This window comes from Leptodactylus fuscus, chromosome 2 (genome assembly GCF_031893055.1).
Source record: "Leptodactylus fuscus isolate aLepFus1 chromosome 2, aLepFus1.hap2, whole genome shotgun sequence".
Lineage (NCBI taxonomy): Eukaryota > Metazoa > Chordata > Amphibia > Anura > Leptodactylidae > Leptodactylus > Leptodactylus fuscus.
This window is the reverse complement of record NC_134266.1, coordinates 33,087,585-33,113,690: the sequence shown is the minus strand read 5'-3', so window position 1 is coordinate 33,113,690 and position 26,106 is coordinate 33,087,585. Positions and strand designations below refer to the sequence as shown.

The 26,106-nt window shown below is 41.9% G+C and overlaps 1 protein-coding gene across 1 annotated transcript in view; it reads right to left on the bottom strand.

The window, feature by feature from the left end:
• Nucleotides 1-26,106, bottom strand: part of EPHA6 (EPH receptor A6) — a 675,722-nt gene that overhangs the window by 73,505 nt on the left and 576,111 nt on the right. The window contains exon 12 of the mRNA XM_075263563.1: nt 1,098-1,159. Within this exon, the coding sequence (XP_075119664.1) occupies nt 1,098-1,159 (62 nt within the window). The remainder of the gene's footprint in view (nt 1-1,097; nt 1,160-26,106) is intronic.

Here is a 26,106-nt window from a genome sequence, read left to right as displayed (position 1 = left end):
CTCCAAATATACAAAAATTGCATATATATAAGAAAGCTATGACATTTATTACTGCAATGTTATGTATAATATGATGGTGCAAGTTGACTATGCTTGGGGAAGGTGATAGACTCCTTTTAAGTCAATCCATAAAGATAAGTTACAATCTGCTATAAAAGCACGTCCATTATAGAAACCCACCCAATTTTTTGTAATAATTGCGGCCCATCTATTGCATGATAGATAGATTAAGGCCAGTGTATAAAATGTCAGTCCTATGGAATGTGCCCCATAATGATCACGTAACCCTAACAGCCATGATGGATGTGTTCTTGTACCAGTTGCTAACTTATTTCTATGGATCCTATTGATGCAAGCTCTATGAATGGAAGCCACAACACAGTGCCAAGGATATGTTTTACAGTAGATTTTTCAATTTTAGGGCTTAATCTTTATATATTGAAACATTTTGGTTTGCAACACTGAGGCAGCAGCTGACTTCCTAATTACATCATGGAAGACAGATTTGCATATTCTTCCCATGGTAATTTTTATAATTCAGGAAAAATTTCCTAATCAAAATGTCATATGTCAATGGCTTATTGGGGCACTGGTTCCCAGTGAAATTACAGGTTGAAATAAAACTAAGTCTGAGCTCACACGGCTGTAATACAGACTCTACTACAGCAGCAAATCCCATCCTAAAAATGGGTCTAATCTAGAGATCTACAATGCTATAATTTTGGGTTATTCGATCAGCGGTTGAAATGGGATTTTGCAGATGTATTAAGGCCATCCTAAATAATATGCAAAGCAGTTCAGATGTAAAACAAACCCATCTTATTTCTAATATCTTCATTTAAAACACATTTTCCTTACACATTAAGTCTGCTCGGAAGAGAAATCAATTATATTCTTAAGTTCAAGTCTTCTTTTTTTGGCAGACGTACTTTAATGTATCGTGGTACTAAGGTAATGCAGCCTGGGGGAAAAGCAGCTATTCTTCAGCAAAAAAATCTATGAATAACATTATGTAAAAATTAATTTATGATAAATGATTTAAAATCCGAGCCCAGAATTGTTTCTTATTCAAATGTCACCAGAAAATGACACCTCACCCGCAGGAAGGAGTCCAGGGATCCATTCTCCATGTATTCAACCACAATCATTACAGGTCTGCCTGCGAACACAGCAAAGAAATTCATTAGGGAGATTAAAGGTGTATTATGGGTTGGTTATACATTTCCAGCTGTTACGGAAAGATTATCTGTATTACTTTAATGAAGTTCATATGTCTTATGCCGCAGGGCAAAAAAAATAAGTTCAAGTAAATTATTTGTGTAGATGGTGGAGGATGCGGGCAGTGAATGTTACTCATCGAACACACTGCTGCTTTTTATATTACCTGGTGCTCGGCACTAGTCGGGCACAGGACTGTACATAATGACTTATGTCAGTGGTATTCATCAGTGCGACAATATGCATCTTTGTTAAGCATTTTCAATCACAAAATAGAATGCATCAGAAAAGTCATTATGCCAAAAGCAGGTCCGGCAATACATATGCTCATGTTTTTTAACATCATTTCAAACAAGTATAAACTGTTCTATTAAAATGCAATCTCGATGATTGATTGTCCTCTTTTACAAAAAAATAAAAAAGAAAGCGTTGTTATGTTTTCATTACTTTCAACATTTTTATTCAATGGATGTCACATATTTAGAATTCAACAAACAATGAAGAAAATAAAAAGATGGAGTGCCAAAAATCATTACGTACAATACACAACTCTAGGTAGTGTTTGCCATGATTGAAAAAAATTTGGACAGCCCTGTAAAGAGAACCTGTCAGCTCTCGGGGTCTGGTGTAGTAAATGTGTATATTCCCTATTAAGTAACAATTATGGAGCATACTTTATTATTTTTTCTCTGTTGTTCCTGAAAACAATGGTGGTGAGATGAGGTGGGGAAGGAAATTTTCCATCTGATAATGAGCATGTGTGTAGTGTAGTGTTACTGAATAACTTTCTTGCAACTTCATTTTAAAGTTATGTGATTCAATCTGGAGCACTGACCTCCTTTCTACTCCTCTGATGCACACAGTGTTTCCTGTATGAACAGGAGATCAATCTCGTAATGCATGTCTAGAGCCTCAATGTGACTCCCATAGACCTGAACAGAGTCTTCTATGATCAGTATAACCCACTTGTGAACATTTAAATTCATTGTATACTCAATGCCTACATTCTATGCAGGAACATCCCTAAAACAACAAAGAAACCCCCCCTTTTTAGACCTTATTCAAACATCAGTGTTTTGATCAGTAATTGGCATTAGTGATTGAGTGCGAAAACCAGGAGCAAGCCAAAAACACAGAATGGGTGCAAATATTTCTATTAAACCTATGTGTAGTCTTACAATCACTGATGCAAATCACTGAACAAAATACTGATGTGTGAATAAGGCCTTAAGGATCCATGCACATGACAGTGTGTGCATCAGAGTTGGGGGTCGAGTTTATCATGGAATGACGTAAGATGACATCCGGCTGTATTCTGTGATGCATTCATGTCTATGGGGCTTCTGGATCTATTCCTTTCCGATAACACGGATGATTATAAAGCAGGCCCTATTCTGCTCCATGTTACTGCACAGGGATGGATCCAGAAGCACCATAAACACGAATGCATCATTTAGTTCATTTGAATGACAGACAGACATCACACCTGTATTCTGTGATAAACTCAGCCCCCAACTCGGAAGGACACACAGTCATGTGCATGAACCCTTAGCCAATATCCCATTTTTGAATCCTTACTTATCCAGTTTTAGAGATCTTAGAATTTCTCTTTCCAGATATACAGTGTCTACTGCTCATTGTTTTGTATTCGAACCATCCTGTACTTTTCGGATCTAGCATACAAAGTGTTTAACTTTATCCAAAATGGTTCATTGCTTATCCCTTTATATTAGATAATGGTGTTAAACGTCAAGAATAGAGCAAAGGTCTAGTGTTTTTTGGGTCTTCATGTCTCCATGCAACCATATTTGAATAGGACTTGATCGGAAGATTGGAAGACACTTGGATTGAACACTTGACTGTGTATGTATAGGGCCTATGGGGTCCTAGGAAACAGACAAGGGACTAAGGGTGAGTTCACACAGGGTGTTTGGGATCAGAAACTGAGGCGGAGGCCGCCTCGGGTTCCGATCCAAAAACCGGGAAGCTGCGACTGAAAGCCGGTGCACTGCATCGGCATCCAGCCGCGTACTCTGCTCCGGATTAGGCCCAATGAATGGGCCTAGTCCGGAGGAGGGTGTGTCTTCAGGCCGAATCGCGAGGCGACTCGGCCTGAAGAATGAGCCGGAAGAAACAGCTCCCGAAAAAAAGACCTGAGCGACTCCCATTGATTTCAATGGGAGCCATCTTTTTGGTCAGGGTTTTGAGGCGGATACGGCCTCGAAACCCTGACCAAAATACTCCGTGTGAACTAACCCTTACAGTAATGTATTGTTGATTGGCTCTCCAAAATTAAGCAGGGGTGTGACCCAATCCAACCAATCAAAATCTAGAAGTGATCTTTCTAAACACTAATTTTTTTCATGAGAGTCTACTTCTTCCAGAGAACTGTTGTGTGCAATATGGAATAGCAAGACCTCTATACCCAGCAAAAAATTCAAACATCATAAATAACATCAAATTAATTACTTATTAAAAATCACATATTAAACAGCATCACTTGTAGACGTCTTAGCAAATTATTTGCAGCAAAGGATCTCAAAAAATTTTTTTTCGAGTGTCGAGCACCATGATAAACGCATTCTGTACTCTTAGCATGGGCTCACACCATCTGATGCTTCTAAGCAGAGCAAGAGCCTGAATATTAAGCAGGAAATAAGATAAAATAAAGTTTTTGCTTGCGTCCCTCAGCGGTGACCTTGTGATTTCTGGAGCTGTGCATCTTTACTATAAATGCTGTGCAATGAGCCCACATGGAAACCGCTTACAATCTCAAAGTTCAGAGACCCTTGCTGTGAATGTAATATATGTTGCTTAGAACCACAGAGGTTTGTCAACAATCTTTAGGCCTGGCCTCGGGGTTACCAATTTAACAGACTGAACTGCCTGGAAACATTTTATCTGAAGTTTTATAAATCAGTGTTAAAACCCTTGAGCGAGTCTCCCAACAAAACAAGCAATTAATGGAGCGATATCTGCGCCGGGTCGAGCCGACTCGTGCTGACTGCCACCTTTCAGTAATTTGCAGCCATTTAGATGCTTTTCAGTTGAAAGAAATTTCCTTTAATCACCATTTTGAAGTAGGCGCTCGAATCAATGTCTGACTTAAATAACCCCCCTCCAAAAAAAAACTGCTCTCCAGTCCCGCCAGTCACATCAGGTAGACAAATAATGAGTTTCTGTTTGTATTTGTCCTCCACATAAGACAGCAGCTATTCCCTTATCCCATGTAAAGCCCATATTCCTTGTACAGATTTTCCATTAATTTATCATGTCTGAAATTGAATCCACGAAACGCAATCTGCACGCGAGAATTAATGTGGAGGGCTAAGAAAAGCACAACTTAATCCGATGTCTTTAAGCACATTTGGAAATGTAATACACATGACTTGAATCACTTTACAAAGTGATTAAAATACTACTGAAGATGTTAAAATGTAAATGAAGGCTTTAACTAAGAAGAAAGAATTAACGCTTTATACGCCAGGACTTCCTGCTCTGGGAATACGTGTCAGCAGCATCAAAGAGGACCTTTCATGAGGCCTGAAAAGCCCAATGGCATCTGATTGGCCCGGTCATCCGGAGTATTTTGGTGTTTTGTTTATCCAAATCTGTTCATCCATTCCAAAGATATAAGCCCTGTTGCGATAGGTTCAAACCTGCGTTCGGGTTTTCGTTTGTGGGCTCTGCTTCGGCATTGAAACCTTCCACTTTACCCGTGGAAACCCACAGACCTCATAGACTATATTGGGGTTCGCCGGGTTGCCACCCGAAACAGGTGGAAAAAAGTCTAGAGAAGAGTCCTGTTTCCAAGACTTCTCTCCGTATTTTTTACGTGTATTCGTGGACAGCACCCCTGGGCGCAGGTATGAAGCCAGCCTTGGTGGTGATGCACATTAGGGTCTACTAACCAAAGGGCTTATAACTTTGGAATGGCTTAACAGATTTGGATAAACAAAACACCCCAATGCTCAGGTTGGAGGTATCCTTTGACTGGTGTAGGTCATTGTGCTTTTCAGGTCCTCTTTAAAGGCATTTTCTCATGGATAAAGATGGTGTATCTTTAGAATATGGTATAATTTCTGCTGGGGGGTGTCGGCGTTCTGATTGCCTAAATGCACGGTCCAACTCGGGAATTGCAAAACCACATCGTACTGAAGTACCAGGTTCTGATATAATAAGGCATATAGCTCCAACAGGTGAGGACCAGCTAATGACATCCACACCTGCTATACTACTGTCACCCAACCCTGACAGTATAGGTAAATTACACGTGAGATCAGGACAGGAGGGAGGCAGCGGAGAGACCCAGGAGTTGGGAAGGTTTCCAATCATGTGGGGTCTAAGCCAGGCCAGAACTCCATGGTCCATGATGAAGAATCCACTGGATGAAGCAAGGTAGTTTACATCCCTGGACAACCCCTTTAAGAATGGGGTTGGAGGGGGATGAGGGCTTGTACCCTTTCACTATTTTACTTATTATCATATCATTCCAGTATTTTTCATTTATAACTTGCATGCCGTAGTTTATCACATCCAAGACTATATATATATATATATATATATATATATATATATATACTCTACATTAAGGCTATACAGCAAAACAAAATTATTTTAAATTACAAATAAAAAAAATAAAGTAGAGAAATTGAAAACTTTTGTTCAACTTTCTCATAATAAAATGAAAACAAAAAATATATTGACCCATATTTACCAAGGCGTTTGTGTCTGAAAAAATGGCCAAAAATGTACCTCAATTTGGTGCGTTTTTGACGTACTGTGGCATATCTCCGCCTTTGTACCCCGCTTGCTCTTTTTTTGTGAGTGGAGCAGGGTGTGAATCTAGGTGGGCGGGGACACCCTCACCTGAGTTATATCACAAATTTCTACCAGTTCCTGAGGCTGCACCCTCTTAGTAAGTCTAGCAAGTCATGCACCTGGTGGGGAATGAATTAAGACTGTAAGAAGGATCACTAGTCTTAATAAATTTCCCCCACTATCTTTAAACCGCTACGAGAAAACAGCCCTATATCTTATGAAACAACACAAAAATAATTTTGGTAGTGTGAGGGTGTGAACTTAGAGGGCGCTATAGAGCGACCAAATATAGGGTTAAAAAGGACTCTGACCACACCCATAGAGAGAAAGGGCTCAACTCCAGAGGGAGTGCACACAGCAGGAGAGTGCTGTTAGCGACCTGCAGGAGCAGATGCACTGTGGACCAGTTGGAGGTCTGTCCCAAGAAGACTGGATTCTAGAAGGAGCCCAACTCCAGAGGGGGAGTGTTGCTGTTGTCCTGCAGGAGCAGGTGCACTGTGGACCAGTTGGAGACAAATAGGTGGTCCCAAGAGGACTGGATTCCAGAAAGGACTTTGAGCCAGACTGGTGAGAAGAAACCTCAGCAAAGTATCTTGCCCTCAGTAGCTTAGTCAAGGTTCAAAAAGTGAGGTAGTACCCTGTGTGTTTTTGTTCCTGTTTGTAAGCTGAATAAAGCTACTTATTTTGGATTGCATCACCTGATCTGCTGTTTACTTGGCACCCAGCGCCACCAACACCTCTGTTTAGTCCAGGGAAACCGCTACCTTTAATGCTAAATTACCCCCAATTGTCACATAAGTAACAAAAAAGTTAGGCCAGTCAAAAAATTGCTAAAAAGTTTCTAGTGCATTGAAAAAGGCAGGGGAGTAGGGGTGTAACATCTTTGCCCATCCGGGTTTTGGCATCATCATCCGGCTGCATGCTGCGGCGCAGGAGATGTGTTCGGTTGTGATTTATTCCGTTGGTTTCTTCCTGCACTGTCTGAACACTGCGCTATTCTTTCACCTTGGTAATTGATTTTCCACCACACCCAACTCCTTCACCTTCAGTTTTCTCTGCTCCTCTAATGGTTAATCTGGCCTTGCCCTGTGATTGACAGCCTGCCTTCCTGTCAACTCCATCGGTGGGTTCTTGCTCCCTATTTAGCCTTGGTTCTCATTCACACCAGTGCTTGCTATTGCCGTGTGCATACCTGCTCTTTACTGTCCCTGTTTTTGCTTACACTATTATCCTTGACCTTTGGCTTTCCTCACTGACTGTTCTTTGGACTCCGATTTGGCACTGCATCGCTCGACTGTTACCGGACCCTGGCTAGCTGAACTCTCTTTGTTGTTGTCCGTCTTGTCTCCGTTTTGTGTTTCACATATACAGGGAGGGAACGTCTTCGTGGTTGCCGCCTATTACGTAGGATAGGGCCTGGCAATAGGAAGGGACAGTTGGGGGGCGTCAGCTTAGGGCTCACTGTCTCTTCGGTCCCGTCCCAGGGTTCCCTAACACTGTATAACAAGGGGTAGGTGAGCTAGGGAAGGAGGTTACTCTGGAACCCAAATCAGTGGCGTAACATGGGCCCAGTGGCTTCAGGGGCCCAATGCAAAGTGTGTTGCTGGCCCCACAAGTATAGTGTATACTATGGTACCAGTCTACGTATATTGGGAACAGATACCATACGGGCTCCCCAAGGCTTCTGGACAACATAGGTGTTTATGGAGAATACTGAACAAAAAAAAAATCACTTTTTTCTATACTTTTAGCCCTTGGTTATACTTGTGATGGGTTTAACATAACACATGGAATGGAAAATTGGACAATTACAGAAACTGATCAGATTAGGATATTGTACCAGACCACACGGAGGTTGTATAAATTGATATAATTGCCACATTTTCAGAAATGTTTTTTATTTGGCTTCACAAACACGTTCTCCTATGGTTTCACCGCATTATGCAAAATTACTTTCTATTGTACATTTAAGAAACAGCAATCATTTTATTTCCATGAGACAGAAAATACCTACAAGTCAATGAATGGTGAAAGTAAGTTGTTCCATGATAAACAGCGAGAGGTAAAAATCATTTGTTTGCACTCAAGTTTTTGCTGACAATGAATTAAGTAGATCTGGAAAATTGTACATTAACTGTAATAAATGGAAAATAACACCTCCCATGGGCACCATTGCCTAATCAGTTTTTGCAGCTTTATTTATTGCAGACAGTTGTACCTACAAACCTGAGAGGTCAGTTCTCCAGTACCAACAATATAGAAATTGCTACAAAGCTACGTAAACTACCAAACCACTGCACTGCCATATACAGCACATATATAATAGTACATATGGGGGCTTTATCCTACCTTGTGCAACAGCTTTCTGAAGAGGCATGAAAAACGGCCAGATTTTTTTTAGCAAAAAACGTGACTTTAGCCTTTGTCCCCACTTTTTAAGAAATGAGTAAGGTGCGGTCAAGGTGGATTGGAGACTTCAGTTGACAGATTGACGCTAGGTTCACACCTGTGTTCAGGTTTCCATTCGAAGGTTCGCTTGAGGTCCCCCTGAACAGAAACCTAATAAAAAAGCGGTTAACTTCGGAATCCCACAGACCCCATAGACTACCATGGGCTGCCCACTTTCTGCCTGAAAAGGGAAGAAAAGGCAGAGAGAAAAATGCTTAAAGGGGCTCTATCATTGGGAAAAGTTATTTTTAGCTAATCACATCCTTGCATAGCCTTTAGAAATGCTATTCCACACCTACCTTTAGTATGTAAGTTGCCTTAGTGGTTTCTGAGTAAGTTCGTTTTTATTCATATGCTAATGAGCTTCAGCCAGCACAGGAAGTTCCCAGCAGCACTCGTCTCTGCTATTATCTCCTATGTGTTTGTGCAAACAGGAAGCTGAGTCATCATCAGCAGCAGCCTCCCATAGGAAACAATAGCAAAGAGTTGCACGATACAGTCTAATTAGCATATGAATAAAAACGGATTTATTCAGAAACCACTGAGGCAATCTACATACTAAAGTTAGGAGTGGAATAGACTTTCTAAAGGCTAAAGGATGTGATTAGTTAAAAATGACTTTTCCAGTGATAGAGCCCCTTTAAAGGGGTTCTCCCCTGTGCACATCCTCTACTATTTAGAAGGGTCACTTAATAAACATATCACAGTCTCCCCCTGCTGAGACCCACAGACATTAGCTGTCATCTGTGGGGAAACTTGATATTAAAGGGGTTTTCCAGTCATATGACATTGATTACCTTACTATCAATATCATATCAGCAGAGGTCCAACACCTGGGACTGTCACCCATCAGCTGTGACTAGTGTATGGGTACTCTATATGATACATTATTGTTCAATTACATCTAATATCTAAGGTGCCCTAATGAATTGATTGTATTTCACTATAAATGTTTGTACTATAGTCTTTGCTCGAAAAAGGTTCTATGACAGATCTGAAACATTGCACAGATGGGTGAATAATGTTTTATTTCCTTCCTTCCTTTCAACCTGTAGAGTGCTGCCATTTTTTTTTTGGCTATGATTGTGGCTATGCTGAGTTACTGCAGCTTAGTTTACATTGACTTGCCTAGGAGCTAAGCTGCAGTAACCCAGCATAGCCACAACATAGAGAACAGATACGTTTGCTTGTGTCTGTGTTCTCCTTATAGCAGCTAAAGTCGGACACCCGTCCATATGATATCGATGACCTAAACTAAGGATAGCTGGATGTCCTCTAACTTTCCACTGGTATTACCACCCAATGCCCTAAACAATGGTTCTCTTTACACTGTGTCATGAGTGTGTTACCGCATATACATGTCTCTACTCCAATTAAATTCCTCTACCTTGCACTATTATTGGTCTGGAAGGCATTTTGGATCTAAATATAAAAGATCGAAGCTCCATGTCCAACCTTGCTCTCTCCGCGCTGTCAGGTCCGCGAATTAACACGATGAACGGGATACGCGAGAACATAACATTTTATTCAGCTCTATTACAAATTATAGATCACAGGGATCCCATATTGATAGATTTTAATGCACTTGTTGGCTCTCACCGAGCAAGAGCTGCCCTTTGCCCCGCTGTCCAAGACCCTCCCTTTACTAACAAGGGGTTGTCAGACTCACAAAGAAAACCTAGTTTATTCCTATTGATTTCATATTATGCCTTAGGGCTATTGTTCCTTCCATATAGATCTACCTACTTATATATCCACCTAGGTATTTATATCAGAATGGATCGGCAAGCCTTTTATCAGTAAGCTATTATTATTTAATGATTTTACGTCCTTTTATAAAGTGCGATTTTGATCCTTGGTCCCTGTAATATAAACCGCTGGAAAATGTTAAACCTTCACAATCCTGTATTTCCAACCATTCTGCAGCTCAGCCTGACGGACGGATTAAAAGACAGAACAAAACCTGGAAGCCTGTACCCGCTGATTACTTATACTGACTAATGCGCTCTATACAAAAATACAGTCCCACCGAGAGGCCTTGTCACAGAGCCGCTCAGATGCTGTACGTCTTCTTTAGAAAGAGCTGGCTGCATCGTGCAGGGTCCACCAGCGCATATAATAACTCACTATATATCTACAAGCGTGACACAAAGAAAAACACATCCTTTGTCAAGCCTATAACTTATTCCTGTAAGAAATGAAGGTGGTAGGACATATACAATGCTTTACATAACAGTCTGGTGTCAGCGCTGACTCCTCCAGATATATATGTTGGAGTGGATCTTTGTTGAAGTTAGTTATACGTCTTAAGTAAAAAATTGGTATTTCTTCATTTTTCATGGCAGAGTAAGTATAATAGAAAATGTAACGGCAACAGTGAAATAAGGGCACAGGGCTCGTAGCAACGTAACATAGGGCACTAGGATCCCAGGATCGGGGAAGAAGCCAAATACCTTTTCCTAGGTGACGCTCTAAATTAGGAATCAGTGCTGACTGTAGGTAGGGTACTGGGCTGTCCCCTTCCACATGGGCCTCATTGCAATGATATAACCTTGTTACATTTTTAGAAAACCAACATATCCTATTGAGTTCTATGAAGACATTTCAGTTTAAAGGGGTTTCCCCACAAAAGCAAATTATTCATAGGTGGAGATGAGCGAACAGTAAAATGTTCGTGGTTCAATATTCGAATATTGAACCCTATTATAGTCTATGGGGGGAAATTGCTCATTTCAGGGGTAGGCAACGTTCAATCAAATTATACTTACCAAGTCCACGAGTGAGGGTCGGGCTGGATCCTCCGAGCAGTCTTGTCATTGCCCGCACTACAAGCGGACATGCGCAGTCGGCTCTGCCCAGGCCCGATGCATGGCAGAGTGAATGAAGAGCCGGAAGATGCCGCGGGGAAGCTGCACTAAGTCTTCTAAAGGTAGGAGAAGAACGAGCGTTGATTGGCCGACTGTATAGCATTCGGCCAATCAATGCTGGTTCTGCATCGAACTTTTACACTCGAACAGCGAATGGTACTCAATCGAGTACGAGTATTTAGAAAACCGTAGTATTCAATTGAATACCTACTCGATCATCTCTAATCATAGGATAGGACCCCCAATGAATGGGGCCATGGTTGGCCATGCACTTCTCCATTTATTTCAATAGCCGTGCCAGAGATATTGGAAGTATAGCATTATCTCTGGCATTCTCATTGAACTGAATGGTGCATGCACTGCCTAATCCACCATGGCTCCATCTGCCCCCATTCCCCTGATCAGTGGTGGTCTGAGCAGTTGGCCCCTGCCGGATCTGTAAGTTGCTTTCTTGGGAAAACCCTTTTAAACAGAATACTGACATGACATTATTGTGAGAGATCTGCCAGTTTAAGCTATCTGGATGAATAGGGTTAAGAGAATTTGGATTTCCTGTAAACTAAGGGTATGCATAGTACGCATAGGTTGGTTCTTCCCAAATCCAAATCCATAGCTAGCCAAATGATGGAACTCATAGATGATAGTGATCATAGTCAGATGTTAGAGATTTGTTAAACTGGCCTAACACTAGACCTTAATGTTTTCCTAGATCGACCCCTAAATGCTGATCCTAACACCTATTAAGCCTCACTGTCCAAAACATATAACTGATGGAAACCCTCAACTGCAGAAACTGTTCCTAAGAAAGCAACAGGAGAGCACTAGGACCCAGAGACAAGAAATGACAAACTACAGGGATCTGAAAACCAGAATCTGGGCTGTTTGCACACTTTGATACGTTTCATGTGCCTTGCTGTACTGCAATTTACTTGCAATTTTACCTACTGGCTCCTGACGTCTTTATCCCTGTACCTTACCATCAATGGCAGTCCAACTACCAACAGGCAGGAGACATTACAACAGAGTAGTGTCAGAAGCTCTGGTAGAGATAACTTGAGCCACACAGAACATAGTCATGACATACAGTGTTGGCCAAAAGTATTGGCCCCCCTGCAATTCTGTCAGATAATACTCGTTGTATTCCAGAAAATGATTACAAGCACAAACTCTTTGGTATTAATATCTTCATTTATTTTGCTTGCAATGAAAAAACACAAAAGAGAATGAAAAAAAAGTCAAATCATTGATCATTTTACACAAAATTCCAAATGGGCCGGACAAAAGTATTGGCACCCTTAGCCTAATACTTGGTAGCACAAACTTTAGACAAAATAACTGCGAACAACCGCTTCTGGTAACCATCAATGAGTTTCTTACAAGACTCTGCTGGAATTTTAGACCATTCTTCTTTGGCAAACTGCTCCAGGTCCCCCCTGAGATGTGAAGGGGGCCTTCTCCAAACTGCCATCAAGAGATCTCTCCCCCACAGGTGTTCTATGGGATTCAGGGCTGGACTCATTGCTGCCACTTTACAAGTCTCCAGTGCTTTCTCTCACCACCATTTTCTAGTGCTTTTTGAAGTGTGTGCTCTGAGGGAGACCCAGCTTTCTCACACTGGGCCCTACATTATGCTGCACAATGTGTTGGTAGTCTTCAGACTTCATAATGCCATGCACACGGTCAAGCAGTCCAATACCAGAGGCAGCAAAGCAACCCCAAAACATCAGGGAACCTCCGCCATGTCTGACTGTAGGGACCGTGTTCTTTTCTTTGAAGGCCTCTTTTTTTCCCCTGTAAACTCTATGTTGATGCCTTTTCCCAAAAAAGCTCTACTTTTGTCTCATCTGACCAGAGAACATTCTTCCAAAACGTTTTTGGCTTTCTCAGGTAAGTTTTGGCAAACTGCAGCCTGGCTTTTTTATGTCTCTGGGTAAGAAGTGGGGTCTTCCTGGGTCTCCTACCATACAGTCCCTTCTCATTCAGACGCCTACGGATAGTACGGGGTGACACTGTTGTACCCTTGGACTGCAGGGCAGCTTGAACTTGTTTGGATGTTAGTCGAGGTTCTTTATCCACCAATCGCACAACCTTGCGTTGAAATCTTTCGTCAATTTTTCTTTTCTGTCCACATCTAGGGAGGTTAGCCACAGTGCCATGGGCTTTAAACTTCTTGATGACACTGCGCACAGTAGACACAGGAACATTCAGGTCTTTGGAGATGGACTTGTAGCCTTGAGATTGCTCATGCTTCCTCACAATTTTGCTTCTCAAGTCCTCAGACAGTTCTTTGGTCTTCTTTCTTTTCTCCATGCTCAATGTGGTACACACAAGGACACAGGACAGAGGTGGAGTCAACTTTAATCCATTTCAACTGGCTGCAAGTGTGATTTAGTTATTGCCACCACCTGTTAGGTGCCTCAGGTAAGTAACAGGTGCTGTTAATTACACAAATTAGAGAAGCATCACATGATTTTTCAAACAGTGCCAATACTTTTGTCCACCCCCTTTTTTATGTTTGGTGTGGAATTATATCCAATTTGGCTTTTTGTCAATTCTTTTTGTGGTTTTCCATTGAAGACAAATTAAATGAAGATAATAATACCAAAGAATTTGTGATTGCAATCATTTTCTGGAAGAACACAAGTATTATCTAACAGAATTGCAGGGGTGCCAATACTTTTGGCCAGCACTGTAGGACATCTAATCCCATCTTTTCTTTTCACCCTACTGGGGCGTTGCTGGTGGTTCAACATCTGGCACCCACTCCGATCTGCAGACACCATATTTGTACAGTATATGGATCCAGAAACAACTCTATCTGCACCATGGCCAAGTCAGGGTACTGCTGCTCATCTCACGTTCAAATGATCAGGTGTTGACTTGCCATAAAGAAACCACCATATTCGCAAACTAAGCAGATCCAGGGCTAAGTGTTGGACCAACACCGATCAAATAATAATGACCTGTCCTAAGGATAGGTAATCAATATCAACTCTTGGACAACCCCTTTAAATCCAAGGAATTAAATCTTTGCTTGGCGTCTTAATGTTATGCGTATATTATGATATGATGTTCAATGTAAATGTGCAGCTTAAGTATATTTATAAGAAAGGGCAATGTGTTGCGAAATGCTATCAGAGTCATTAATCATGCCCCTTCTGAAAATTATATTATTGAGGTTCTGCAGAACACTGCAGTTCTATAAATTATTTAGCGTTCGCTTCCACATCAGGAAAAACAGTCGTTTCTTATGCCTAATTTGGTTTACGGTAAAGAAACATATTACTATTTTCATATATTGTGAGCCAGCGGTTTGGCTCCCAAATAATTACATCTCATGAATGGATTGTAAAATGCTGATGTATCAAAAGATATACTAAGAACAATTCCATAGTCAGTGATACAGCTCCCCCCGAAAGTGATGAGGAGCGGGATATGGTGGTAAGCAGATCTCCCGACCATCACTATAGGGCAGTAGATTTCTACAGTAGACCTTGTCTTCAATAGCGTTATATAACGTCGACTCTGTGGACACTTTAAGAATTCTTTGCAATTTCCTAATATTATATCATTATCCACTTTAATGTTCATTAACCCATAAGACAATGAACTTCCAGAATACAAAAGTGTAGCCTACAGTATAACAATACCTTAAGAAGATAATGTGCTAAAGCTTTAGGCAGGCGTGAAATTATGCCATTAAGTTAGATGCTTTCAGATATGGAAGTGTTAATAGTTTATGTTTATTGGTTAAAAAATACAGTGAACACAGAAAATCCCATCAATATTTGGTGTGACTTTTGGTCTTTGGAGGAGGAGTCCTGGAAGCGATGAGACGGCCCCTGCAGAACCGTGATTCAAACATCATCCAATCTGTCTGGGATGACATGGAAAGACAGAAGGATTGGCGCAAGCCTACATCCACAGAAGATCTGTGCTTAGTTCTCCAAGATGGCGGGAACAATCTCCCTGCCGAGTTCCTTCTCATACTGTCTGCCAAGAGTACCGATTACCAAGAAGAACTTATACAAGGTAAAGGGCAAAGATGTATTATAACAGTGTCAGAATTTGGAGCAACAGAGTCATGAAATAAATGAATATCATGGCGGATGGACGAATTGTCATTTGTTGCTGGTTTAATATGACAGACTCTCTTTATAGAGGGCGTCCACCTACCATGTGCCATGTACAATACTGTATATGACAGAGAGACCTTTGGACCATCTCAGCCACTAGTATCCCATGTGAATGCTACGACCCCCTATACATCCCTATATCCCTAATTTTCATGTTACAATTCGACTTACTCGGTAATAGAGGAGACACATTGTTAGGTTAATATCATGGCTGTCAGTAGTTGCAACCAACATGCAATTATCCTCCCAAATGATTCAGAAAACAGAATATTTTGGAAATTAAAGACCAACCAAGATCAAACCACTGAACACAACATGTAATTTAATTTTCACAATTTCAAGCATATGTAAATACGAAATGTGTAGTCCATTAACCTTGCCATTGCATAATGTTTTCATTAGAATGACTCTCTAAAGATGATCACATAATATATGGAAATTACAAGGCGAGTCCAACAATTAATTAAACGTAATTAACTTTGTTTTGCTGAAATTTACATTACAGTTATTAATGTGATTGAAGAGAATTAGAAATTGACCGGAGCTGGAGAACCTCTTTAAAGGCGACTTGTCAACAGGTTGATAAGACAACATAAACTATTTACAGACAAATAACTATAGTCTAGGCTGAAACGCGTGGAGAAAACATGTTTTCCAAAAACAGCCGAGAAAATGACAGGTCTCTCCACATATGCAAAGAGGAAGAGACCTGTCAAGGAAGCGGAGCTTGCTTCCCCTGAAATGCCACACAGTCTACAAGTAAAATATAGTTCTTTATAAACAATGGTTGAGAACGTAAAACTGCAGTCAGGCTCCCTTTAAAGGGATTTTCTGGGACGTAGACGTCAATGACCTCCCATTAGGAAAGGCCATCAATGTGTGACATATAGGGTCCAACACCTAGGACCCCCAACGATCAGTTGAGATGAAGAGGCCACGACACTCACAAGCGTTGCGGCCTCTTCCCTGTGCCAGTGATAACCATTTATCATACGCCGTCATATTTCCACTTCCAAAATTTGTTCTTAAGGAGATAAGTTGCTGCCAATGTAGTTGGACAGTCGCTTACTACTCTTTTTCTAATGAAAATACATGCATGGTTGACTGAGCCAAGTGTCCATGTGTATAGAAGTTTGGGTTCGCCGGTGATGGTCTTGTTAGTTTTGGCCAATGTCTCACCAATCCGCACACGATTCAACCATCATTATATTACTTGTTTATTGGAAAGTGATCTCAATCCATGAGCAAGGAAGACATAATGAATTACTTATTATTGGGGTTGAGCCGATCTTGAGATTTCAAGATCGATTTTAAAATCCGATTTCCGATCATTTTCCAGCCGATCTCGATTGTGAAATTTGCTTGATCGCCGATTGGAATACAAACTTTTCCGATCCCGATCCTCAACCCTAGTCAATGCTTCTCTATGGGAAAATTCACTTTTAGGGTTGAGCAGATCTTGAGATCCTCCGATCTCGATCCTGCTGGAAAAGATCGGGTCGGAATTCCGATCGCGATCGTGAAATTTACTCGATCGCCGATCGGAATCCGATCTTTTCCGATCCCGATCGCTCATCCCTACTTCTTATTGCTACCATACTTTCTCACAGACGTGTCCTTCTATACCTTTGATTTTGGCAGTAGATACTCTGTTGTGTGGTGCGAGATATCCAGCTTTGAGCATGATCTTGTGATACTCTGTCAAGAGATGTCTATCCTACATCCATGTAAGAGTGTCCGCCGAGTGGTTGTGAAGTCGTTGGAGTCCGTGAAGGGTTTTCATGACATGTTGGGATACTGTATGAAATTGGTTTAATGAAAAATTGGAGTCCTTAACGAAATTCATGATGAGGTCACAGTGGTCATCTCTGGACCTCCAAAATCTTTCTTATATTCCTGCCATTCAGGCAGTGCAGAGTGATACAGAGGTAACATCCTAAACCTGTCGCCTCTAAACAAACATGATTAGTTTTGTTTTACTCCCACAGTACGGCAGCGTTGCTAGCAGGCTCGGTGTTATTGTATCTGACTGCGACATTTTTCCCTTCGATGTAAATTTGTCAACAGAATAAATTAGATAAAACATTTCGCTCTTTCTTGTGAACAATTTTAGTTGTCAATTTCAAATCCAGAAAAACAATTTGTCTGTACATGAGAAGAGATTACCGTATGCCATCCTTTAATTCCCATTATCGCTGGGAGTGATCCTGGGAAGCTGTGGTTTTATTGGCCACATGGGCAGTGGCTTGAACAAGGAGGGGGCAAGGCTTAAAGGGGTTGTCTGGCCAATCACTTAGAGTGGCATAAAAACCAAAACAAGTCATACTGAACCCCAGCGATCCCCCACTGCACCCAATCTGAAGCTCTGTGGGTCCCAATTGACCTTGATAGACAGGAAATGTCCACATAGACAATTAATGGAGGAGTCTATCATCGATGATGCCAGTGATCGACTGAGGGTTAATTTCCTGTGTCTCAAGGTTGACCGATCCCTTACTCTACAGGTATATAGACAAGGAACAGTCATGTGCAATAGACATATCTTAGCAAGATTCACAGTGACCAATGATTTTGTCACATTATATGGGTTATCAGAACTAGTTTATCATACTAAAATGGTTCATAGTTGTATCCATCGAAAGATGCAACAATATAAATTCAATACCTTATTACAACATGCTAGAAAAGCCATTGACAGATTGAAATCCACATCACACCAATGGGTTGCCAAATACACAAGCATGAGTATGGAGCCATAGAAATCAATGTGTCACTGTGCTGGCTGTGAAAACTATGGCGATCACACAAATGTTGCAAACTTATAATGTTGTGTACATGTAGCCTAAGGGCTAGTTCACACGGGGCAAGCTGGCAGTGGATTTTGATGTGGAATCCACTGGTCCCATTGACTTCAATGGGAGCCGCTCGCTTCTTTTTTCCGATAGCTTTTAGCAGAAAAAAGAAGCAAGCTGCCCTCTCTTGCCACGGCGCAAGGCTCTGTCCCATTTGGGCCAAATCCATTGCGGAATGCCACAATGTGCACTGCACTGGCATCCCATTATGGCAGCCACAACAGGATGTGTACACGCAGAACCCAGAGGTTCCAGGGCTCAAAGTCACAGTGCATTATCCATGTGCTGTGACATCACTATGTGCATTATCATGGTATTATGACATCACTGTGTACAGTGTGGTATTACAATGTATATTATCCCTGTATAGTGACATCACTGTGTATATTATCTCTGTACTATGACATCACTATATAGATTATGCCTGTATTTGACATCACTGTAGGCAGGGGTGCACCTTCCCCTTTCGCCGCCCGAGGCGAACTACATAAAGCCGCCCCCCCCCGGGAGGAGGGGCGTGGTTGAGCAGAGAGGGCGTGGCCGAGCGTAGGGGGCGGGGCTAAGCGCCACTCGCAGGCAGAGAGCAGAAATGGAGATGACCTGCGCTCTGCCTGAGCGTGAGGGGAGGCTGCTGGAGCAGCGCTGCTCCAGTGGCCTCCCCAAACCACCGCTCGGTGCTAAGCCAGTCCACGACAGCTTGTCCTGGACTGGCTTAGGGAAGCAAAAATGCCGCCCTCCCTGAGGCCCTGGCATAGCGCCGCCTGAAGCGCTCGCTTCAGGTCGCCTCATGAGAGTGCGGCGCTGACTGTAGGCAATATTATGATACAGTGACATCACTGTGTGCTCCTTTACTGTATAATCACTGTGTGTGTAATCCCTGTGTATAGAGGAGACCAAAACAATCATATACTCTTCAACTTACTGCTTCAGGTGGTCATGGTAGAGTGGGACCCTATTGCAAGTTTTGGTATAAGAAACAGAGAAAGACAGATGTGGAAACTAAAATGGTGCCTGAGCAGAGCAGACAGAATGCTGAATTGCAGGGTTTATGAGTATATATGAGAGATACGAAAAAGAAGAGCAGAGTAAGGGTATGTTCACACGGCGGAATTTGCACTCACTTCCGCGCGGCTAGCCACATCCTGTTGCGGCATTCCACTCTGGATTAGGCCCGAAGCATGGGCCTAATTGGGAGGGAGCCTCGCACCGCGGAATCCACGGCAACATCGGGTATGTTACTTCTTTTTTCCACTACTAGCTATTGGAAAAAAGAAGCAAGGGGCTCCCATTGAAGTCAATGGGAGCCGTTTTCGGAGCCGGATTTTGAAGCGGATTCCGCCTCAAAATCCGCTCCAAAAAACTCACCCTAAGGAAGACAACCAGGGATGGAAACAAGTGTTTTTGCTGGAGTCCTTACATAAAGTGTGTCTGGTATTGTCGGCTACTTTAGTTGATGCGATGTAAAGACTGAGGCCCCAAGTCACAAAAGCTCTGAGGTTTGAATGCAGTGTTTTATACTCCCTGCAAACCCCATCCGCACATTGCATATAATGCGCACAGTGGAAAAGCTGCAATTTCCAAAAATTTGTGGTTCTGGAAATCAAAGCAAGTCAATTATACCTATTAAAATGCTGGTGGTTTCCCTATAGGTATAGTGGAAGCAGGACCTCCTGCGAAAACCGCAATGGCGCCCGATACGTGGGGCCTTAGCCTACAAACAGAATCAGTATAGGTGGGATTATTGTAGAATTTATGGGCAGCACACTATGAGGTCCGGAGGGACTTTCTGTAGTAATTGTGATATTACCATTCGGTATAGATACGGTATATATCACACAAGCAGTAAACAGGTGACCACACAGTGGATAACAACCATGCCTCATGTTATACAGTAGATGTAATCAGACTGTAGAGCTGCAATAGATAAAGCGCAGGACAGACTAACAAGTTGCCGGTTCCTGAACTGTCTGATCTTTTTACATGAAGTCTGATCAATCAGCAGAGCCCGCAGCCGTTTCGTCTCATTGTTTATTAACACCTATCTCCTGACTGTTTGCAGAAAGTGAAGATGTTATCTGAGGGAGGCAGAGGCAGCGCCATCACTCTCCGCAGACTTCTGTCAGGTATACGGGGACGTGCACTTTGTAACAAGGCAGCAATAGTTTAAGTGATAATTCCTGTGAAAAAAGAGTGTTTTTGCCAAGCTGTGCAATCCATTTATTGGAGCAGCACAAAGCTTCAGCAAATTATTTCCAAAGCTCGGAGAAGTTTCTCGATTTTCTGTCTGTTTCTTTTCTTTACTATTAACTACTGTAATGAAGAGCCTCAAGGTTCATTGTGTGAACGGTGTCCTGGTACATTAGCGAGGGCTGCCTACGACTTCCTTACTCAATGGTGTCATCTCTGGATCCAGAAGCTCCCGGACATTGTAAATGTGGACTGCAATCTAGTATTCACTGGGCGTAATATAGAGATGAACTACATATATGACACTAATGGGCATCCCCCTTACCCCCTGCCCCCGAGGATGTCCATTGGTAGACAAAACATGTCAGGGGGTCTAGTTTTTAGATTAGCATCAGACCCTCAATATCTAGTAGCAATTTTGATTGAAAACTTGGTGATGTACTGGCATACAGGTCATATCAGAAAACATATTAACACATCTAGTGTCCCTCTATAGGATTAATAACCCGATGGATATTAATGGATATAATGTTCCTCTTGTATTTGGCTTAAAGGGATATCATTTATATACTCTGCCAGACTAGATATTACAGCAGAAATAGTAGGAAAGTTTGCCATATCTGGATCTGTTTGACATTTAACCTACAATTCATTAGGGTCAGCAACATTGGTGTTTAATATAGAGATAGGCAACCAATGGAAAGGTTTGATTTCGGGTTGATTTTCCCAAAGATTTGTTATTTGTTGAATAAGTTCATTACACTTCAATGTAAGTGCCATGAGGTCAGCCCGATCACAGGCCTTAATGGTGATCCTAGGGTGTGTGACATCACCCAGGAGGATGGAAGAAGCATGTCCTCATTCACTGATAACTGAACAGGTTCTCATTATAAATTTTCCAAAAATTGGCATTTGGTGAACACAAAATTTTGGGGGTATGAGACCAGCAAACTACTATTATACACTGCAATCTCATCAGACCTCAGAATGTAATAAATGGAGGCCCATTGGAGGTGAGTAAACATAAGAAACAGTATTACTCACATTGCCTGGGTTCTGGTTCACAGATCCCCGCTCTCTTTATACTTATTTTTATCCTGATTGATCATTGGCATAATAAAGCTTGGTTCTGTACGTCATTACACCAGCAAAACCCAAGTGAACACTAAGGCCCAGTCACAGGCCTCAGTGGTCACTGCATTCATTCAGTTGTTTGGAAGAGGTCCAAAGAGGCCAGGGACCTGCTCACTAGAACCCAGGAAAGGTGAGTTACAGTGTTATGTTTACTCATCTCCCATAGTTCTCCACTTATTGTCTGAAGGGATCCTAGAGTATAATAATAGTAGTTATGGTTCGTACGTGTTCGGTCTGAAAGAAACTGCTGCTCGAATCTTGCAATACAAATCTTGTGAGGTTCACCTGACAAATACTCACCTGCAGTAGATGCTCATACCCCTCCACAGGGGTATTCTGATACAGTTAATTACGAGATTGTATTTTAATGGTGGCAAATTACTTGGAGTTGAGTCCCCTTATAGCCCCGAGCCCTGGGCAACCACCCATTTCACAAATACTATAGTCCGCCTCTCTTGTCAACTGATTAAGACAAAAAACTATCACCATTAGGGAGCATTCACACGGTGTAACGTCCCGCGAGATTTGGCACGTGTACGCCGCGTGACCCTTTGCGTGCCGTACACACTCCCATTGAGTTCAATGGGAGCGGGGAGCGTATGCGCCGCGCTAGTTTGCGGCCGTGAATAAATGCACGGCCGCAAACTAGCGCGGCGCATACGATCCCCGCTCCCATTGAAATGAATGGGAGCGTGTACGGCACGCAAAGGGTCACGCGGCGTACACGTGCCAAATCTCGCGGGACGTTACACCGTGTGAATGCTCCCTTAAAGCTATATTCACATCTCCATCATATTGTCCATTTGGAAACTCCATCACAGTGTGCATCAAAAATCAAAGTCTTCTAAGTCCATTGGGCAATGGGGACAGCAGGCTATAATGGGGTCCGTGTGCTTGCCTCGCACTGCTCGCACAAATCATGCGGGCAGGAAAGTAGATTGTGAACTACTTTCTTGTCCGCACGATCCCTGCGGAGATCTGGTGGCAAGCACACAGACCCCATTATAGTCTATGGGATCCGTGTGCTTTCACTGCACACCGCTTGCAGTTGTCTTCGGTATTCCGTTTGGGGGATCCTCATGTGGACTCCCCCGGATGGAATACCAACGCATATGTAAACGAGGCCTTAGTTATAACACATAGAACTTGTGTACAGTATGCTAGTTTGCTAAGTATAGAACCTCATCAAGCTCTTTATATACTCTCGCTAACTAACTAATATGGTCTTGAAGGCTACAGCTATCCTCAAAACCCATAGGAATGGAGCAAGACAGAAAAACACTATTCTAATGAAGTGATTGTTCTCATTAAGCAGGTTGAACATTGAGATTCAGATAGTTAGACGTGCTGAACGCAGAGCCGCGCAAATTTTACAAGCTTAGAATCAAATTAAACAGTCTCTACAGAGGATATTTACAGTAATTATAAAGTTGGGTATTAAAAAGTTCAGGAACGTTACAATTCCTGTATTAAAAAAGTACAATCACCATATAAACATTTTACTTGACGCATCATATAGCACATCACATAACTGTGCCATTACAATGACGGATAAATATTATATACAAGTTACATATATTTGTAAAGTGTATAAATCTAAATCTTTATACCATGTCCTGTATGTATTTAGAAGACAGTAAAAGTTTTATCGGAAAAGAAAAAATGCAAGAGGTTAGCTCACCCTGAAATAAACGTCCCAGGTGCACGACCCTGTCTCCTGACTCCTAGGAGCTTCAAAATTCTTTGAAAGACCGCATTGCAAGAAGGATCCGCAACATCTTGGGTACGTATAAAATTTAGCCTTTAATCCATAAGTTAAAAATGAGCCCCGATGGGCAGGCAGACAAAATAACTAATACATAGTAAAGTGCAGAAAAAAGTCAGAAAGGTGAATAAAAAACCGCAACTAACGCGTTTCGGGGTCCTTAAAGCCCCTTAATCATAGTGCTCTGACTATGCACTATGTGCACTATGATTAAGGGGCTTTAAGGACCCCGAAACGCGTTAGTTGCGGTTTTTTATTCACCTTTCTGACTTTTTTCTGCACTTTACTATGTATTAGTTATTTTGTCTGCCTGCCCATCGGGGCTCATTTTTAACTTATGGATTAAAGGCTAAATTTTATACGTACCCAAGATGTTGCGGATCCTTCTTGCAATGCGGTCTTTCAAGTAAAAGTTTTACTAGATTTTGAGATGTTTGAGATGGAAGATGACTTCGATATAACCCATTGCACCCACCAGAAATCCGGTATCCACGTACAGTATTACAGTTGCTAACCAATAGAAGTTAATGGTGACCAATAACCACTATCAGTTGCATAAAAACATGTGTTTCAACCTTAACTTAGCTCACATTTCTTTAAGGACTCCAATTTATCATGGAACCAGTCAACAGAGTACAGAAATGTTACTAAAACCTTTGACAGGCTGTAGAGCACAAAACAACCAGTGGATGTCTACACACAGACACCTATGGTATAGATATATTGTGACAGAATATCATAAAACCATGTTGTTTTGAAAAGCTGATCATCTTATGAGACGTACACAGTCCAGTCAATACTGTGACCACCTGTCAAAAACCAGAATAACCAACTTTGGCAGAGCGGACCGCTGCGAAACGTGCAGGAAGAGAGGGGATGTTGTGATGATGTCACTGGGATGTTGAGCCATGCCGACTCCAGTGCCGTGTCCAGCTGTGCTAGGTTATGTGACGTGAACAACCCGATCAAGGTGGCCCGACAGATTCTCGATTGGCTTCAAGTCCGGGGAATTTGCTGGCCAAGGGAGTACGGTAAACTCATCCTGGTGCTCCTCGAACCACGTACGTACACTGTGAGCTTTATGACATGTCGCATTGTCCTGCTGGTATGCCATCATCCTGAGGAAAAACATTTCGCATGTAGGGGTGAACATGGTCTGCAAGGATAGATGCATACTTGTGTTGCTCCATCGTGCCTTCCACAATGATGAGTGCACCCAGATGGCTGATGACATGCGCCTTCTGCCATTGGTTATTTAACGTTGACGGCAAAAGTAGGCAGTGGTCACATTAATATGACTGGACTGTGTATATCTGGACATGGACAGCTATGGCCTGGTTCACATCGGCGTTCGGTATTCTGTTCAGGGAGTGCATTTGGGGATCCCCACGAACGGAATACTGAGTGCATTAAAAAGTGTTGAGCAATGAAAGACTATAACGGGTCTGTGTGTTTTCCGCACAAATCATCCAGAGAGAAAAGTAGTTCTTGAAGTACTTTTCTCTCCGCGGACACCATGCAGAAAACACACGGACCCCATTATAGTCTATGGGGTCCGTGTGCTTTCATTGCTCACCACTTTTTAATGCATTTGGTATTCCTTACATGGGGGTCCCCAAGTGGAATCCCTGAATGGAATACCGAACGCAGATTTGAACCAGGCCTTACTTTTACATACTCTCCTATGAACAAGTAATATGGAACCTGCATACCAGGAATCTTAATATATATTGAACCATTTGCCATCGGAATAGCTTACACACAGCGCAGTCCTATAACATCTTCCCGCACTACTGACCATAACACAAATCTAAATTGCATTCTCCATTATAAACCATAAATTATATGTAGGGAAAGTTAGGATGAGCATAATAAGGAAATTTTCTTTTAGAATCTCAAGTTTTTAAATAAAAATTTAATAGAAGACAAAATCAAATATCACTTTCACATTTTTCCAGATTTACAGTTTCGCAGAATATGTACACTTGTATTTTACATGCCCAGGGTGGAAAAGACATCAAACTTTCTAAAGTCATCTATTATTAACAGGAAAGTATTAGTCTTCCACCTTCTCTTTAGAACACCTGGGGTGCGAATCTATAAACTGCAAATTGGCAGCAAGGTTTGTGACTCAAACTCTCCTGCCAATGTGCCCAGAAAGTTAACTTAATTTTATATATAGGCTTAGCTGAACCGTAGCGACAATCAATAGAGCTTAGAGCATACAGTGGCATTACATCGCCTTTAACTGCTTGTGTCTACTCTAAGTGGAAAATGGAAGATCATTTAATGTACATTGACTTAATAGTGGTGCAGAATACGGGAGTAATGACTTTACAAATATATCTTTGCATGGGCCTAACAAAAGCCCCCGGGTTTCTGTGTATCCCTGTTGGGGCTGCCACAATAGATTTCTGTGCGCCCAGTAATGCATAAATAATGCATTAGTATGAAAAATAAAATTTAAACGATCATTAACTTTTTAACAAACTTTGCATAAATCAGCAGAACGAGAGAATATAAGAAACTTTGTTATATATCTTAAAGGAGAAAAATGCTTCTTTCTCCACGTAGGCTCTTTTCTTCATTCCTCCATGAAACACGTTCGCTCTGTTGAATTGCATTTTTATTGCAAGTCTAAAGGGAGGGGAAGTGTGAGCAGGGGCCTAGTGGGAATT